This window comes from Macaca fascicularis, chromosome 20, assembly GCF_037993035.2.
Source record: "Macaca fascicularis isolate 582-1 chromosome 20, T2T-MFA8v1.1".
Classification (NCBI taxonomy): domain Eukaryota; kingdom Metazoa; phylum Chordata; class Mammalia; order Primates; family Cercopithecidae; genus Macaca; species Macaca fascicularis.
Window position 1 is genome coordinate 20,172,796 of NC_088394.1, and position 18,484 is coordinate 20,191,279.

At 41.9% G+C, this 18,484-nt stretch overlaps 1 protein-coding gene and 1 long non-coding RNA gene across 5 annotated transcripts in view; one reads left to right on the forward strand and one right to left on the reverse strand.

Annotated features, from left to right (window-relative positions):
* The window catches only part of THUMPD1 (THUMP domain 1 NAT10 acetyltransferase adaptor), a 20,118-nt gene extending 19,672 nt beyond the window's left edge, over nucleotides 1-446 (reverse strand). For all 4 annotated transcript variants that reach the window (XM_074027988.1, XM_005591400.4, XM_005591401.4 and 1 more), the window contains exon 1: nucleotides 134-446. In XM_074027988.1, the coding sequence (XP_073884089.1) occupies nucleotides 134-364 (231 nt within the window). In that variant the 5' untranslated portion in view covers nucleotides 365-446. The remainder of the gene's footprint in view (nucleotides 1-133) is intronic.
* On the forward strand, nucleotides 61-14,684 carry LOC135968918 (uncharacterized). Its single transcript, XR_010583949.1, has 3 exons — nucleotides 61-695; nucleotides 5,040-5,166; nucleotides 14,590-14,684. It is a non-coding gene; the product is annotated as an uncharacterized lncRNA (long non-coding RNA).
* Nucleotides 14,685-18,484: the final 3,800 nt, after the last annotated feature.

Sequence of the window (18,484 nt, forward strand, 5' to 3'; positions counted from 1 at the left end):
AACTCCGGAGAGACCACGCCCCTACAGCCGTCACGACGACGACCCAAAGCGCGCATGCCCATACCGACAGCCAACCCTCCAGCCTTCCCTCCTCCCGCAAGGCCTAGCAGCCCGCCCGCCCCGGTACCGGTACCTTTTCTGGCCCATACATGTCGTCGCCGTATTCGTTGAGCAGGCTGTAGGCCTCTTCCACGCACTTGCGCTCGTTCATGTTGCAGGTGATGAGGATGCCCTGTAGCCCGGGCTCTAGCTGACGGGGCCCGCCAGCGTCGCAGCGCCGAGCGCGCTTGGCCAGCACATACTGAGCCTTGCCTTTGCGCTTCCCGCCGCCAGGCTGCGTAGTCGACTGGGCGGGGGCCGCCATCGTGTGCGCAAGCTGAGAGGAAAGAGAAACGTTTCTCGGCTGCTGTTGGCGTCCTCGACTACCGCCGGCGCGAGCTGGTGACGTCAGATATGAGCGACGGCCTCCCCTAGCCCGCTTCCAAGCTTCATGCCGTGCTGCGCCGGGTCCTAAGGCCGGTCTGTATCCGTCAAAGGGGTGGAGTGACACCCGCCCAAACCCCTCCTCCTTCCCCGACTCCCAATTGCAACCTGAATCCAGTAGAGGCAGCATGGCAGCCATTCTGGACGTGGTGTCAGTGGCTCCCCACCCTTGAAGCTGGCTCCAGCCTCGTAGCTTCCTCCACCCAACCTTGGTACGTGTTCCTCCAGCCTTCCCTATAATTCTGCCAGTTACTGTGGAGGAAAAGTAAAATGTTAAATTTGAACTCAATTGAACGTAGACACAATGGTCATCAAGTCCGGAACAGGTTGCATGAGCCCCTTGAGGCATTCATTCATCCAGCACTGTTACAGATAACTCTGTGCCTGTACTTGAGTTGTTGAAAAACAGACAATCGCAAAAACAAGTTGACCTTTATGTGTTCCTTGAGCCCAGTCGCGAAGGGCCCTCGTGACTGGGCGTCATGCCAATCGACGCATTACAAAAAGAGCCAGGGTGGCCGGGCGTAGTGGCTCACGCCTGTAATCACAGCACTTTGGGAGGCCAAGGCGGGCAGATCACGAGGTCAGGAGATGGAGACCAGCCTGACCAACATGGTGAAACCCCATCTCTACTAAAATGCAAAAAATTAGCCAGGCGTGGTGGCATACACCTGTAGTCCCAACTACTCGGGAGGCTGAGTCAGGGGAATCACTCCAACTCTGGCGGCAGAGGTTGCAGTGAGCGGAGATCGCCGTTGCACTCCAGCCTGGTGACAGAGAGAGGCTCTGTCTCAAAAAAAAAAAAAAAAAAAGAGCCAGGGTCCCAGGCTTCATGAGACCTCTCTCCTCCTCTGTGCACAGACAAGTGGCTGACTCTGGAGCCCAGGCTGTTGCTTTCCGGTATGGTGATGCATCCTCCATAGTCTGGTGCATATATATATATATATATATTTTTTTTTTTTTTTTCCCTTCTTCCCTTCCCATTGCAATTTGTTTATTATATCTGCATTGCCATTTACGTGGGATAAAGGTTGTTTACCCTCAAAGGTATTGTATGTTTGTTTGTTTGTTTTTTTGAGGGAATCTTGCTCTGTCACCCAGGCTGGAGTTCAGTGGCGTGATCTCGGCTCACTGCAAGCTCTGCCTCCCGGGTTCATGCCATTCTCCTGCCTCAGCCTCCCGAGTAGCTGGGACTATAGGTGCCCGCCACCATGCCCGGCTAATTTTTTTTGTATTTTTAGTAGAGACGGGGTTTCACCGTGTTAGCCAGGATGGTCTCGATCTCCTGACCTCGTGATCCGCCCGCCTTGGCCTCCCAAAGTGCTGGTATTACAGGCGTGGGCCTCCCAAAGTGCTGGGATTACAGGCGTGAGCCACCGCACCCGGCCGTATGTTTGTCTTTTCCCCTCGCACATTTCCCACACAGAACAGTTACTCAAAAGGCTTCCAGTAAATTCCATTTCAGGCTATGTTTCTATTTCATTTACAACCAAGGATGTTGCCTAGTGTTAAGTGTTTCATGCTGCTTTCTCTGCAGCCTTTTATCCATAGTCTTGGCAATTATCATGTTACTGTCTTTTTAAAAATCATTGAAAAGATGCCACTTTTGAAGAATGTGTTTAAAAAACAAATGTTTCTCATATTACTCTTCAGGTACAAACCTATTAGCAGATTTGAGTTCCTACAAAGCCCTAAAGGTGTAATCTGATATTTTGAAAGGGACGCTGAATTCACAGTCAATAACCCTAGGTTCTAACCCCAGATCTACCACTATGTCCAAAAATTTTATCATCTTACTATTTGCTTTTACCTGTGTATTCAATACGGTATTCAATTTTCAGAATTTCTTTGGTGAAGACTGCACAGCAGAGATTTCTAGAACTCCTCAGTTGTTTCTGAAGAGCAGTGTCATGACACTGGCATTGACGTTCCCCCAAATCTCTCTCTGTTCTGCTGGCTGGATTTCAGTTGCCCACACTCTGCCACCTGTCCTTAGGATATTAAATATTAGCATACAGATAACAAGTTAAAATATATATATTTCAAGTCCCAAGCATATCTGAGTACTACATGGAGGCAAACTTGAAAAACCAAAACTCAGTTTTGTTGAAATACGTGAGGAGGCAGCTTTAGGCTAAATTTAAGTTTGGTGTAAATCAAGCTTGTCCAACCTGTTGGCCCGCAGTTCACATGTGACCCAGGACGGCTTTGAAATTCAACCAACCCAACACAAATTCATAAACTTTCTTAAAACATTATAAGATTTATCTGCAATTTTTTAAAATGCATCTGCTATTGTTAGCATTAGTGTATTTTATGGGTGGTCCAAGAGGATTATTCTTCCAAGGAAGCCAAAAGATTGGACATCCCTGGCCTACAGATTTCTCCATACATAGTGAACTATAACCTAATTGGATGTGTAAACAGACTGTAACTGCTCTTGTAACAAGTAGCCAAATCTCAGTCAATCACAGAAGCCATGCTCAACTACTCACAGGTGGCTGATTGTTCAAATCGTGTTTTTTATTTTTATGTTCTTTGAGACAGAGTCTCACTGTCACCCAGGATGGAGTGCATTGGCACAATCTCGACTCACTGCAACCTGGGTTCAAGCGATTCTCCTGCCTCAGCCTCCCAAGTAGCTGGGATTACAGGTGCATGCCACCATGGCCAACTAACTTTTGTATTTTAGTAGATATGGGGTTTCACCACATTGACCAGGCTGATCTCGAACTCCTGACCTCAAGTGATCTGCCCACTTTGGCCTCCCAAAGCACTGGGATTACAGGCATGAGCCACCGTGCCTGGCCAAACCATGTTTAAATAAGGCAAATACTGAGTTGTAACCTATTGGGCTGCTTCTGTACCTTACTTCCGTTTCCTGCACCTCACTTTTCTTTTTATGTCCGTAAGTCATCTCTGACCACGTGGCAGCACCTGGATGTCTCTAAACCTAATCTGGTTGGTGGATCAGGGGCCTGCCTGATTTGAGAATTGTTTCTTGTGCAATTTAATTCTGTTAAATTTAATTCATCTAAAGTTTTTTTTTTTAACAGTTTATTGTATTTCATGGTTGCTGACTGTGCTGAGAATATCCAATGAAGTGAGAATAATTTGCAACCCTGTAGCTCTCAGTCTAGATGTCAGAATTATCTAAATCACACCCTCATCCTGTGGCAGCTGCATCCACTTACTTCCTCTTCTGAACCAGGCCCTTGCCCAGCTCTAAATAATTCAACCTTCATTTATTCCTTATTATTCTTCTTTGTTCTTTTTTGCTTATTCTTTATGACTACATCTATTATTTCATGGCTGTGTGAACTTTCACCTCCTCAGGTTACCTCCCAGACATGGACAATGGCCTGATGTCTATCCTTAGACACCAAGGACTTTGTCACTTGAAAACCTCTCTTAGAAGGGAACACTTGGGGCCAGGTGCGGTGACTAACACTTGTAATCCCAGCACTTTGGGAGGCCAAGGAGGGTAGATCACTTGAGACCAGTTCAAGACCAGCCTGGGTAACATGTCAAAACCGCATCTCTACTAAAAATACAAAAATTAGCCGGGGATGGTGGTGCATGCCTGTAATCCCAGCTATTTGAGAGGCTGTACATGAGAGTTGCTTGAACCTGGGGGGCAGAAGTTGCCCTGAGCTGAAATCGTGCCACTGCACTCCAGCCTGGGCGAAATAGCAAGACTCTGTCTCTAAATAAATAAATAAGAAGAGACCACTTGGCACCTTGTGGCACCATGTACAGTAGATGAAGGTGATCTGAGGAAGTTACATTTTGTTTTAATTAACCTATTTGCTTCAGATATTCAGAAGGCCTCATAGCCAAGCAAGGGGGGAATGGTGTGACACATTCTAGATTCCCTTTCCCTTTCTCTTCCTAACCTTCAAAGTTACTGTCCCTGAAGTTCAGTACAGAATCCAGGTAGGAGATGCTCTTAGACACTCCTCCTGTTCTGACCTTGCTCCCCATCCACACTTCCTGCCTTATTCTCTTGTTACCCAGCATCTTTAGGGAATGGATATCCTGGCACTGAATCCCAGTCTCCTTCTGACTTGATTCCCAATATCTGCTGCCTTCAGATTAGGTATCATGTATGATTAAGACCCCAGGTTCTAAAGTCAAACCAAGTTCAAATTCTGCTTTGGCCATGACCTGGCTGTGAAACTCTGAGTAAGTTACCCAAGCCAAGTTTTAGGTTCCCTGTTAGATTTAAAAATAGTAACAATAATGGAAATAATAATACTCACATCATGGGTTATTAGGAAAATCCAGTAAGATCAGGCATGACAAGTGCTTAGCTCTCAGCCACTGTTCAGTCAACGTGTGCTTAAAAATAACTGCTTTCAGACTCAGTCATGACTCATGGAAGCCTTTTTTTTTTTTTTTTCGGTGTAAGTGTCCATCCTTCAGTCTGATCAGCTAACCTCATTATTTGTCTATTATTCTCTAATTTAATGGTTCTTTATATTTTTGGCTTACTAAAAGCTGTTGAATCCTTTTACTTAGGAGACTAAAAGGGACTTTATTTTATTTTTCTATAGACTTCCTCTGTGGAAAAGGGAATTTAAAAATGTACATAGTGTAGATGACCAAATAGGAACAGCTCCAGTCTACAGCTCCCAGCGTGAGCGACGCAGAAGATGGGTGATTTCTGCATTTCCAACTGAGGTACCGTGTTCATCTCACTGGGGCTTGTGGGACAGTGGGTGCAGGACAGTAGGTGCAGCCCACCAAGTGTGAGCCAAAGCAGGGCAAGGCATCACCACACCTGGGAAGTGCAAGGGGTCAGGGAATTCCCTTTCCTAGCCAAGGGAAGCTGTGACAGATGGCAACTGGAAAATTGGGTCACTCCTACCCTAATACTGTGCTTTTTCAATGGTCTTAGCAAATGGCACACCGGGAGATTATATCCCGCACCTGGATCAGAGGGTCCAACATCCACGGAGCCTCACTCATTGCTAGCACAGCAGTCTGAGATAGAACTGCAAGATGGCAGCAAGGCTGGGGGAGGGGCACCCACCATTGCTGAGACTTGAGTAGGTAAACAAAGCAGCCTGGAAGCTCCAACTGGGTGGAGCCCATTGCAGCTCAAGGAGGCCTGCCTGCCTCTGTAGCCTCCACCTCTGGGGGCAGGGCATAGCCAAACAAAAGGCAGCAGAAACCTCTGCAGACTTAAATGTCCCTGTCTGACAGCTTTGAAGAGAGTAGTGGTTCTCTCAGCATGGAGTTTAGATCTGAGAATGGGCAGACTGACTCCTGAAGTGGGTCCCTAACCCCCAAATAGCCTAACTGGTAGGCACCCCCCAGCATGGGCAGACTGACACCTCACATGGCCAGGTACCCCTCTGAGACGAAGCTTCCAGAGGAATGATCAGGCAGCAACATTTGCTGTTCAGCAATATTCGCTGTTCTGCAGCCTCTGCTGCTGATACCCAGGCAAACAGGGTCTGGAGTGGACCTCCAGCAAACTCCAACAGACCTGCAGCTGAGGGTCCTGACTGTTAGAAGGAAAACTAACAAACAGAAAGGACATCCACACCAAAAGCCCATCTGTACATCACCATCATCAAAGACCAAAGGTAGATAAAACCACAAAGATGGGGAAAAAACAGAGCAGAAAATCTGAAAATTCTAAAAATCAGAGTGCCTCTCCCACTCCAAAGGAACACAGCTCCTCGCCAGCAATGGAACAAAGAAGGATGGAGAATGGCTTTTACATGAAGAGAAAAAGGCTTCAGACAATCAAACTTCTCCGAGCTAAAGGAGGAAGTTCAAACCCATTGCAAAGAAGCTAAAAACCGTGAAAAAATATTAGATGAATGGTTAACTAGAATAACCAGTGTAGAGAAGTCTTTAAATGACCTGATAGAACTGAAAACTATGGCAAGAGAACTACATGACAAATGCACAAGCTTCAGTAGCCGATTTGATCAACTGGAAGAAAGGGTATCAGTGATTGAAAATCAAATGAATGAAATGAAGTGAGAAGAGAAGTTTAGAGAAAAAAGACTAAAAAGAAATGAACAAAGCCTCCAAGAAATATGGGACTATGTGAAAAGACCAAGTCTATGTTTGTTTGGTGTACCCAAAAGTGATGGGGAGAATGGGACCAAGTTGGAAAACACTCTGCAAGATATTATCCAGGAGAACTTCCCCAACCTAGCAAGGCAGGCCAACATTCAAATTCAGGAAATGTAGAGAATGCCACAAAGATACTCCTCGAGAAGAGAAACTCCGAGACACATAATTGTCAGATTCACCAAAGTTGAAATGAAGGAAATATGTTAAGGGCAGCCAGAGAGAAAGGTCAGGTTTCAGGGAAGCCCATCAGACTAATAGCGGATCTCTCGGCGGAAACTCTGCAAGCCAGAAGAGAGTGGGGGCCAATATTCAACATTCTTAAAGAAAATAATTTTCAACCCCGAATTTCATATCAGCCAAACTAAGTGAAGGAGAAATAAAATCCTTTACCGACAAGCAAATGCTGAGAGATTTTGTCACCACCAGGCCTGCCCTGCACGAACTCCTGAAGGAAGCACTAAACATGGAAAGGAACAACCGGTACCAGCCACTGCAAAAACATGCCAAATTATAAAGACCATCAATGCTAGGAAGAAACTGCATCAACTAATGAGCAAAATAACCAGCTAACATCATAATGACAGGATCAAATTCACACATAACAATATTAACCTTAAATGTAAATGGGCTAAATGCTACAATTAAAAGACACAGAATGGCAAATTGGATAAAGAGTCAAGACCCATCAGTGTGCTGTATTCAGGAGACCCATCTCACGTGCAGAGACATACATAGGCTCAAAATAAAGGGATGGAGGAAAATCTACCAAACAAATGGAAAACAAAAAAAGTCAGGGGTTGCAATCCTGGTCTCTGATAAAACAGACTTTAAACCAACAAAGATGAAAAGAGACAAAGAAGGCCATTACATAATGGTATAGGGATCAATTAAACAAGAGCAGCTAACTATCCTAAATATATATGCACCCAATACAGGAGCAACCAGATTCATAAAGCAAGTCTTTAGAGATGTACAAAGAGACTTAGATGCCCACACAATAATAATGAGAGACTTTTACACCCCACTGACAACATTAGATCAATGAGACAGAAAGTTAACAAGGATATCCAGGAAGTGAACTCAGCTCTGCACCAAGTGGACTTAATAGGCATCTAGAGAACTCTCCACCCCAAATCAACAGAATATACATTCTTCTGAGCACCACATCTCACTTATTCCAAAATTGACCACATAGTTGGAAGTAAAGTACTCCTCAACAAATGTAAAAAAAACAGAAATTATACCAAACTGTCTCTCAGACCACAGTGCAGTCAAACCAGAACTCAGGATTAAGAAACTCACTCAAAACCACTCAACTACATGGAAACTGAACAACCTGAATGACTACTGGGTAAATAACGAAATGAAGGCAGAAATAAAGATGTTCTTTGAAACCAATGAGAATAAAGACACAATATACCAGAATCTCTGGGACACATTTAAAGCAGTGTGTAGAGGGAAACTTATACCACTAAATGCCCACAAGAGAAAACAGGAAAGATCTAAAATTGACACCCTAACATCACAATTAAAAGAACTAGAGAAGTAAGAGTGAACACATTCAAAGCTAGCAGAAGGCAAGAAATAACTAAGATCAGAGCAGAACTGAAGGAGATAGAGACACAAAATCCCTTCAAAAAATCAATGAATCCAGGGGCTGGTTTTTTGAAAAGATTAACAAAATTGATATACTGCTAGCAAGACTAATAAAGAAGAAAAGAGAGAAGAATCAAATAGACGCAATAAAAAAATTATAAAGGGGATATCACCACTGATCCCACAGAAATACAAACTACCATCAGATAATACTATAAACACCTCTACACATATAAACTAGAAAATCTAGAAGAAATGGATAAATTCCTGGACACATACACCCTCCCAAGACTAAACCGGGAAGAAGTTGAATCCCTGAATAGACCAATAACAGTCTCTGAAATTGAGGCAATAATTAATAGCCTACCAACCAAAAAAAGTCCAGGACCAGACAGATTCACAGCCGAAATCTACCAGAGGTACAAGGAGGAGCTGGTACCATTCCTTCTGAAACTATTCCAATCAACAGAAAAAGAGGGAATCCTCCCTAACTCATTTTATGAAGCCAGCATAATCCTGATACCAAAGCCTGGCAGAGACACAACAAAAAAAGAGAATTTTAGACCAATATCCCTGATGAACATCGATGCAGAAATCCTCAGTAAAATACTGGCAAACTGAATCCAGCAGCACATCAAAAAGCTTATCCACCATAATCAAGTGGGCTTCATCCCTGGGATGCAAGGCTGGTTCAACATACACAAATCAATAAATGTAATCCAGCATATAAACAGAACCAAAGACAAAAACCACATGATTATCTCAATAGATGCAGAAAAGGCCTTTGACAAAATTCAACAGTTCTTCATGCTAAAAACTCTCAATAAATTCGGTATTGATGGAACATATCTCAAAGTAATAAGAGCTATTTATGACAAACCCACAGCCAATATCATACTGAATGGGCAAAAACTGGAAGCATTGCCTTCGTAAACTGGCACAAGACAGGGATGCCCTCTCTCATCACTCCTATTCAACATAGTGTTGGAAGTTCTGGTCAGGGCAATCAGGCAGGAGAAAGAAATGCAGGGTATTCAATTAGCAAAAGAGGAAGTCGAACTGTCCCTGTTTGCAGATGACATGATTGTATATTTAGAAAACCCCATTGTCTCATCCCAAAATCTCCTTAAGCTGATAAGCAACTTCAGCAAAGTCTCAGGATACAAAATCAATGTGCAGAAATCACAAGCATTCTTATACACCAATAACAGACAAATAGCTAAATCATGAGTGAACTCCCATTCACAATTGCTTCAGAGAGAGTAAAATACCTAGGAATTCAACTTACAAGGGATGTGAAGGACCTCTTCAAGGAGAACCACAAACCACTGCTCAACGAAATAAAAGAGGACACAAACAAATGGAAGAATATTCCATGCTCATGGATAGGAAGAATCAATATCGTGAAAATGGCCATACCATCCAAGGTAATTTATAGATTGAATGCCATCTGCATTAAGCTACCAATGACTTTCTTTACAGAATTGGAAAAAAATACTTTAAAGTTCATATGGAACCAAAAAAGAGCCCGCATTGCCAAGACAATCCTAAGAAAATAGAACAAAGCTGGAGGCATCACGCTACCTGACTTCAAACTATTTTACAAGGCTACAGTAACCAAAACAGCATGGTACTGGTACCAAAACAGAGATATAGACCAATGGAACAGAACAGAGCCCTCAGTAATAACACCACACATTTACAACCATCCAATCTTTGACAAACCTGACAAAAACAAGAAATGAGGAAAGGATTCCCTATTTAATAAATAGTGCTTGGAAAACTGGCTAGCTATTTCAGAAAAGCTGAAACTGGATCCCTTCCTTACACCTTATACAAAAAGTAATTCAAGATGGTTTTAAAGACTTAAATGTTAGACCTAAAACCATAAAAACCCTAGAAGAAAACCTAGGCAATACCATTCAGGACATAGGCATGGGCAAGGACTTCATGTCTAAAACACCAAAAGCAATGGCAACAAAAGCCAAAATTGACAATGGTATCTAATTAAACTAAAGAGCTTCTGCACAGCAAAGGAAACTACCAGCAGAGTGAACAGACAACCTACAGAATGGGAGAAAATTTTTGTAATCTACTCATCTGACAAAGGGCCAATATCCAGAATCTACAAAAAACTCAAACAAATTTACAAGAAAAAAACAACCCCATCAAAAAGTGGGCAAAGGATATGAACAGACACTTCTCAAAAGAAGACATCTGTGCAGCCAATAGACAAATGAACAAATGCTCATCATCACTGGCCATCAGAGAAACGCAAATCAAAACTGCAATGAGAACCATCTCACACCAATTAGAATAGCGATCATTAAAAAGTCAGGGAACAACAGGTGCTGGCGAGGATATGGAGCGATAGGAACACTTTTACACTGTTGGTGGGACTGTAAACTTGTTCAACCATTGTGGAAGACTGTGGTGATTCCTCAAGGATCTAGAACTAGAAATACCATTTGACCCAGCCATCCCATTACTAGGTATATACCCAAAGGATTATAAATCATGCTGCTATAAAGACACATGCACAAGTATGTTTATTGCGGCACTATTCACAATAGCAAAGACTTGGAACCAACCTAAATGTCCATCAATGATAGACTGGATTAAGAAAATGTGGCACATGTACACCATGGAATACTATGCAGCTATAAAAAAGGATGAGTTCATGTCCTTTGTAGGGACATGGATAAAACTGGAAACCATCATTCTCAGCAAACTATTGCAAGGACAGAAACCAAACACCGCATGTTCTCACTCTTAGGTGGGAATTGAACAGTGAGAGCACTTGGACACAGGGTGGGGAACATCACACACCGGGGCCTGTCGTGGGGTGTGGGGGAGGGCAGGGATAGCATTAGGAGATATACCTAATGTAAATGACGAGTTAATGGGTGCAACACACCAACATGGCACATGTATACATATGTAACAAACCTGCACATTGTGCACATGTACCCTAGAACTTAAAGTAAAATAAAAATAAATAAATAAAAATATATATAGTGTAAAGTAAAATAACATAAAATGCGTAAGACTTGCATGCTTTACCTTTGCCAGCTGGTTTCTGCCTCACATTTGATTGAATGACATCCCACCTTTCACTAGCTTTGTAGCCTCACTGGCAGCACTTGTCACACTTGTGCTTTCATCACACTCACACTCTGTGTGAGAAACTCACCCAACAGCCTCATCTCCCAGGCTGGAACCCAATTTTAAACCCATGTGAACTTGAGTCTGTCCCTAAAGGAGTCACATTTGGCCTGGCCTTTGTACCTACTCAGCCCTGCTGGGTGTCCTATACTGATCCCCATCACCTCTAATTAATCTCATCCCACCAGTGCCTGGTTCCAAGTTTTGACAGATATGTTTCTCTATGGCAAACTTGGCATTTTGAGGGCCTATGTTCTTAAGGGCAAAAGTCAATGAATCTCTTTCCCTCCAATTTTCTCCTTCAATTTTATACTCTATACATACAAGTCTTTCTTCTTAAACTTTTCCTGGTGTTTTGTGGGTACTTCCTGCCCACTCCTTTGAGATTTGGTTGAAAAATCTATGTTCCAAAGTAATTGTTTTGAAGCAGGAGATATAAAAAAAAACAAGTTTTTTTGGAGGCTGACTCACTCCAAGACCAGTGATAGGCAGGGCTCTGGAAGGGCTTTGATAACACTCTCTGCAGAGCCAGGGCCCTCAAGGGATGGGTTCCAGAGCCTCTCCCTCCCATCCCAGAGCAGGGATGAGAAAAGCAAGTTTTTCTTCTCTTTCAGCTTCCCCCTTCCCCCTTATCATTCTCATAATTATTTTGCAAAATTTTATAAGTTCCTGTTTTTCCCTTCTGTACAGCACAGCAAGGTCACAAGATATGCTTGAGTTGCAAAACCTGTCACTGTTTAACAAACTGCCTTTGTTCTGCTTCTGTAAGCTTGCTTGCCCACCCTACAGGTTTCACACCATGAAGTTGACCAACCTCCTTTCAAATGCATGTATAAAAGTGAAGCCCTGTCTTTGTTTGGGGCTCGGCCTTTGGATGTTAATCCTCTGGGCTGGTGCTCACCTAATAAAATCCTCCTGTCCCACCCATTGGTCTCTCCTGTCCCTTAATTCCTGCAACAGTTTTATTATTTAGTTTACTTGTTTGAGCCCTTTTATATCATCTGCCTGCTTCTTACTTTCACTTTAGTCAATGCTCCAAAGACTGAATCACCAATGGTGGCATCTCAGTTTAATAAGTTAGAGAAAGATAATTCTATTTACCACTCAAATCATACTATGGACTGCATATTCTACCAATGCAGAACACTAGTCTTGAGTAAAACACTAGTGTAAGAAATATAAATTTCAGGGTAGGTATAGTGTACATTGAAGAGTCTAGCTGGGCATGATGGCTCATGCCTGTAATCCTAGCACTTTGGGCAGCCAAGGCAGGTGGCTCGCTTGAGCTCAGGAGTTCCAGACTAGCCTGGGCAACATGGTGAAGCCCCATCTTTACAAAAAGTACAAAAGTTAGGTGTGGCGGTGCATACCTGTGGTCCCAGCTACTTGGGGGGCTGAGGTGGGAGGATCGTTTGAGCCCAGGAGGTCAAGGTTGCAGTAAGCCATGAGCTCACCACTGTACTCCAGCCTGGGGGAACAAAATTAGACCATGTCTTGAAAAAATATATAAATAGATAAATAAATAAACAAACAAAGAGTCTAGGGTAACTGGAGTTCATAGGTTCTTTAGTACAAATGAGGCCTCAGTAAGAATTATCTACATGAATACTCAGGTTGAATAATTTATATTTAAATGAAAAATTGAAGGGAAGCCACATCCTCAGTGAGAGTATAGCATTCAATGTATAGATGAACAAAGACAAATTGATTAAGAATATATTTTAGGGGTCACACCATCCTGAGTTGAAATACTAAGTCCACCACATTGTAGTTCTGTGACCTTGGGCAAGTTAATTGTTCTAATCCTCATGTTTCTCATCAGTAAAATGAGAATAGCCACAGTATATATCTTAAAGGTTATTGTGAGTATTGAATAAAATATTGGTGTCAGTTGCACATACAAATATTCAATAAGTGTTCACTGCTGCTGTTTTGTTGTAGCTGTTGCTAATTGGAAGGTTTGGTAGAGATAATTTTTAGCAAAAAAGAGTTGAGGTTGAGACTCAGGCTTTTTGTGTTGGTCAGTTTGCTTTGATGTGTTTCTAGCCACTTCTTGCTGGTTCTCAGTACCCCAGAGATACCCTATTATATCTAAACATGTTAATATGAAAAGATCTGGCCAGGCGCAGTGGCTCACACCTGTAATCCCAGCACTTTGGGAGGCCGAGGCAGACAGATCACTTGAGGTCAGGAGTTTGAGACCAACCTGGCCAACAATGGTGAAATCCCATCGCTACTAAAAATACAAAAATCAGCCAGGTGTGGTTGTGGGCACTTGTAACCCCAGCTACTCAGAAGGCTGAAGCAGAAGAATCGTTTGAACCCAGGAGGTGGAGGTTGCAATGAGCCATAATCGCACCATTGCACTCTAGCCTGGCCAACAAGAGCGAAACTCCATCTCCAAAAAAAAGAAAAAAGATTTTCAAAGTGAGGTATGTGTAATATGAACTAATTTATGTTTTAAAGGGGAATATCTATATATCTATGTACACATATATACACACAAATTTATATATGTGTGTGTTATATTTTAATCCTATATATATATATCAAAATGATGGTTAGTAAGACCTACTATTTTTCCACATTTCCCAACTAAAGCCCAAAGATAGGAATGAAGAGACACTAAACCTCTGATTTTTGCATTCTAAAGAGAATTGTCAACAAGGACTAAGTAAAGCACCTCTCTCCGGGTTTGTGAAAAGGTAGCTCAACTGGCCCCACTACCTCCGACCAATTTCCCAGACTCACCATCCTGCTTCTCAGCTTACATTAGAAGCCGGGGAAAATGGAAAAGAGTATTTTTTTCACCCCCTTTGCTGTCAGGGATACCAAGGGAATCCCCTGTGAAGGTGAGAGATGGTTCTAAGAAGAGACTGGCATCACATTCCTTGGTTGATATCCCCTTCTGCCTGACTGAGTGAGAAACTGAGCCAGAAAGAGAAGTAGAGATGAATGGCAAGGCAGAGACAGTAGAGCAGGGTTGGAGGACACCAGAGGAGAGGCCTGAAGCATAAGAGAGAGTGTTGCAAGTATATGTGCATATCTGGTACATCAAATGGATCTTCAGAAGGTGCCTGGGCTTGACCAGGTAGACCCAACAGACAGAGGGTGAAAGTCACACCCAGCATAGTAAGCCCTCTTACTTTAATCTTGTTTCCTTACCCTCAACAATGGAGGATCCAGAGTTTAAAAGAAGGAGAAGGGAAAGGTGTCAGTGATAAATAAGGCCACGTGTCTCTATTCCAGGTGTCAGAGCCAGAGGAGAAGAGTGGACAACCAAACTGCCCACCACACGTCCCCAGAAGTACAGGTCAAGCCTATGCTGGGGAGAGGCAAACAGGTACAACATACATTGAGTTTGAGATTTAAATTTTTGAGTGGACCGACTTTTAAAAACAAAGTGATTGTGAAATTGTGGAATCATTCCAAAAGGTCATTACATTAAGGGATAAAAAAGGGAGAAAACAAAAGTTGGGGGAAAAAGTGTTAAGACTTGCTTGGAAAACTAGTTACATATATCTATCCCACTTATTCCCTTGAGACTACTCTTTATTTTATATAAAATTTATTATATTTTAACCATATGCATGTATTATTTTTATATGTTAATATAGTGTTATTTCTTGATGTACTACTTCTGATGTAGTTGCTTACCAAAGTATTTCTCTTTTCTCCTGGGTCCTCAGATAGGCTAACTTCTCAGGTTCCTGAAAGTCAGGGTGAGGCTATTGAAATGTGGGCAGAAATGATACATGCTACTTCTAGGCCTAAATTCATGAGATCCTTCACAAATGCATCCCTTTTCCCCCAAACACCTCTCTCTCTTGTTTGTTGTCAGCTATCTGATTTCAGAGGATCCAACCAGGACTCAGGCTTAGGGGAGAGTGGAGCCTCTGAATATAAGGATCCTGAGTCTACTACTTAAAGTGACAGCCACCTAGGAAAGCCCATTAATCAAAAAATTCTGCATCAGACTTAAGCCTCTGAGCTTTAGATTTGTTTATTTCTGCAGCCTAGCCTAGCACACCTTGACTAATACACCGAGAATCCAGAGTTTGTTCAGAGTGTCTTCACTATTCTTGTTATAACTTTATAAGATTATAAACACTGTGCTTCAGACAAATTAAGAGAGCAAGAGACCTCATAATGTAGTAGAGACAATATGAGTTTTGGAGTCAGATTTTTTTTTTTTTTGAAACAGAGTCTTACTCTGTTGCCCAGGCTGGAGTGCAGTGGTGCAATCTTGGCTCACTGCAACCTCTGTCTCCCAGGTTCAAGCAATTCTTCTACATCAGCCACCCAAGTAGCTGGGATTACAGGCTCACATCACCATGTCTGGCTAATTTTTGTATTTTTAGAATCAGGGTTTCACCATGTTGGCCAGGCTGGTCTCAAAATCCGTCTGCCTCAGTCTAACAAAGTGCTGGGATGACAGGCGTGAGCCACTGTGCCCAGTTGGTGTCAGATTTTAATAGAAAGTCTAGATCTGTTACTTTCTTGGTAGAATCAGTGGAAAGTCCTGAACCAGTGGCCAGCCCTCTGTATTTCTGCTAGAACACTATGAGGAACCTCTTCCCCCTTCCTTACAAAATGTATATGAAACAGAATTCAAGGTCTTCTATCTGTATGTAACTCACAAAATAGTTGACAGTTCTATAAAGCTTTGTCCTTTTTCCTGTTTCTTGTTTCCCTGTAGAACTATTTTTTAAAATGTTTTTCTTTTTAAAGCATTTTTTGATTGTTGTTTAAAGTATTTGAAAAAAATATTCATAACTTCAAGCTATTTTACATTTAAGAAAAGATGTAGTCAAACTTGGCTGATGATAGATAGAAACCCAGGAGAAATTGGGAAAATATTCCAGGTGCCTTTTTTCCCCATTTTGACTAAATTATGCCAATTCCATGAAACACTCCTCATCCTCCCCCTGCCAAGTGATACTAGAGCCAGTGGGGCTCTGGAAGCCCTGCCATTCTTCCTCTGCTTAGCTGTACCAGAGCTGGTCTGTGTGGGAGCCAGGGTCTCTTGGGAAGAAAAGGAATGGAAAGATAGGATTTCATTACACATCAGTTATGTCACCTTGGCTTCTCCATTCCTCTTCCCTTGGGGGTTTTACAAGAAGGCAAAAATCACATTTAAGGGATATATTGACATGTTCATTGTCAAAATCTTTGCTCCAGCCAAACTGATTCTAGGTATAGTCAAACAAGTTGACATTAAAACAAAAGGACATTAACCTTCTGTCAGAGTCACTTTCAAGCTATGACTTATTTCAAGGTTGTTTGCTCTCTACTAGACTTTGTTTCCTCATATTTTAAAAAAATGTATATATAGTACTACTTAGCTTACAGAGCTGCTGTGAGAAATAAATGATATGAGCTATCTAAAACACTTGGCATACAGCAAACATTCCAAAAGTGGTCATTCTCTTCTACTCGGACGGGTGTGGTAGCTCATGCCTGTAATCTCAGCACTTTGGGAGGCCAAGGCCAGAGTATCACTTGAGCCCAGGGGTTCAAGACCAGCCTGGGCAACATAGTGAGACTCTGTCTCTCAAAAAAAAATTCACTTCTACTCCATGTAAAGAATGGTCCCAACCCTAGTTGCTGTTCCTTGCCATTGTTTTTCTTGTGGTTGTCTCATGATAAAAGAAAACAGTTGAGGAAAATGATGTTAGAAGACTCTCTCAAAAGCCTGGTCTTGGCTGGGAACTACATTTATTTATTAGAGTTTTTCTTAAGACAGTTGAGTATAAGAATTATTCCAATCACTTATGTCAGAATCCTTCTTACATAAAGCCTCAGTGGCACTAGGTTACTCTCTGGGATTAAAACTGGGTAGGGGTTGAAGGAGATTAGATTTAAGTTGAGCGCTAGAGAAGAAAACCTGATCTATTTCCAGAGAAAATGGAGATCCTCATGAAATAATAGATATAGATAACAATTATCAATAGCTGCATTAGGTGAAAAGCTTCTGGAAACATAATGAATGGATCAGGTGATGCCTTAACATCACAAAAGGAGAGCCAACACATTATGATTCTCCAGATGTGATGCAATAGAATTCTGCAAAGATATTTATGCAATCTTTTTGCTATAAATGGATGTATCCTCTAGATTTAACTATTAGTTTATAGAAACTACAGGGGACAGAAAAATATGTTAAACTCAACCACATTGAATTAGCAAAATCAACACTGAATTTGGGAAACTTTAGAGGACAATGCCCTATGTTCTACAATGAATTACAAAGAAAAAGAAGAGAGAGATGGAATGTATAGATTAAAAACTTAAGACACATATCAATAAAATGCAATGTGTTGCCCTTGTTTGTACACTGAGTTGAAAAAAAAATGTGTAAAACAAAATTGAATCTGGAAAAGGCTGGCTGGGTGGGATAGCTCATACCTGTAATCCCAGCACTTTGGGAGCCAAGGCGGGCAGATCACTTAAGGTCAGGAGTTTGAGACCAGCCCAGCCAACATGGTGAAACCCCGTCTCTACTAAAAATACAAAAATTAGCTGGGCATGGTGGCACATGCCTCTAATCCCAGCTACTTGGGAGGCTAAGGCACAGAAATTGCTTAAACCCAGGAGACGGAGGTTGCAGTGAGCCAAGATTGCACCACTGCACTCCAGCCTGTGTGACAGAGTGAGACTGTCAAAAAAAAAAAAAAAGAGTGAATCTGGAAACACATGAAATTTTAAAAATTATATTAATAGAGGATTAGTATGGCTTTTTCAGGTGTTAAATGGTATTGTGGTTAGGTTTTAAGAGTCCTTATCTTTTAGAGATACATAAGGATTTTCCACAATAAGGAAGAAAAAGAAAGACGGAGAGAAGAGATACAGATACAGAGACAGAGAATAAAGAAGTAAAAACTGCAGATATAGACAACTATTTCTGAGAAATTTTGCTGTAAAAAGGAGACAAGGAATGAAGAGGTGGAGGGAGACAAATGGCCCAAGAAATTTTATTTTCACATGGGAAATATTACCATGTATTTGTGGCTGACTTTGTTTCTCTATTACAACTCTTATTCAAAAAAGACATGAAAAGAGAAGAAAGAAAAAGAAAGAGAAAGGCAGACAGAAAGAAAAGAAAGAACGAAAGAAAGAGAAAGAAAGAAAGAACGAAAGAAAG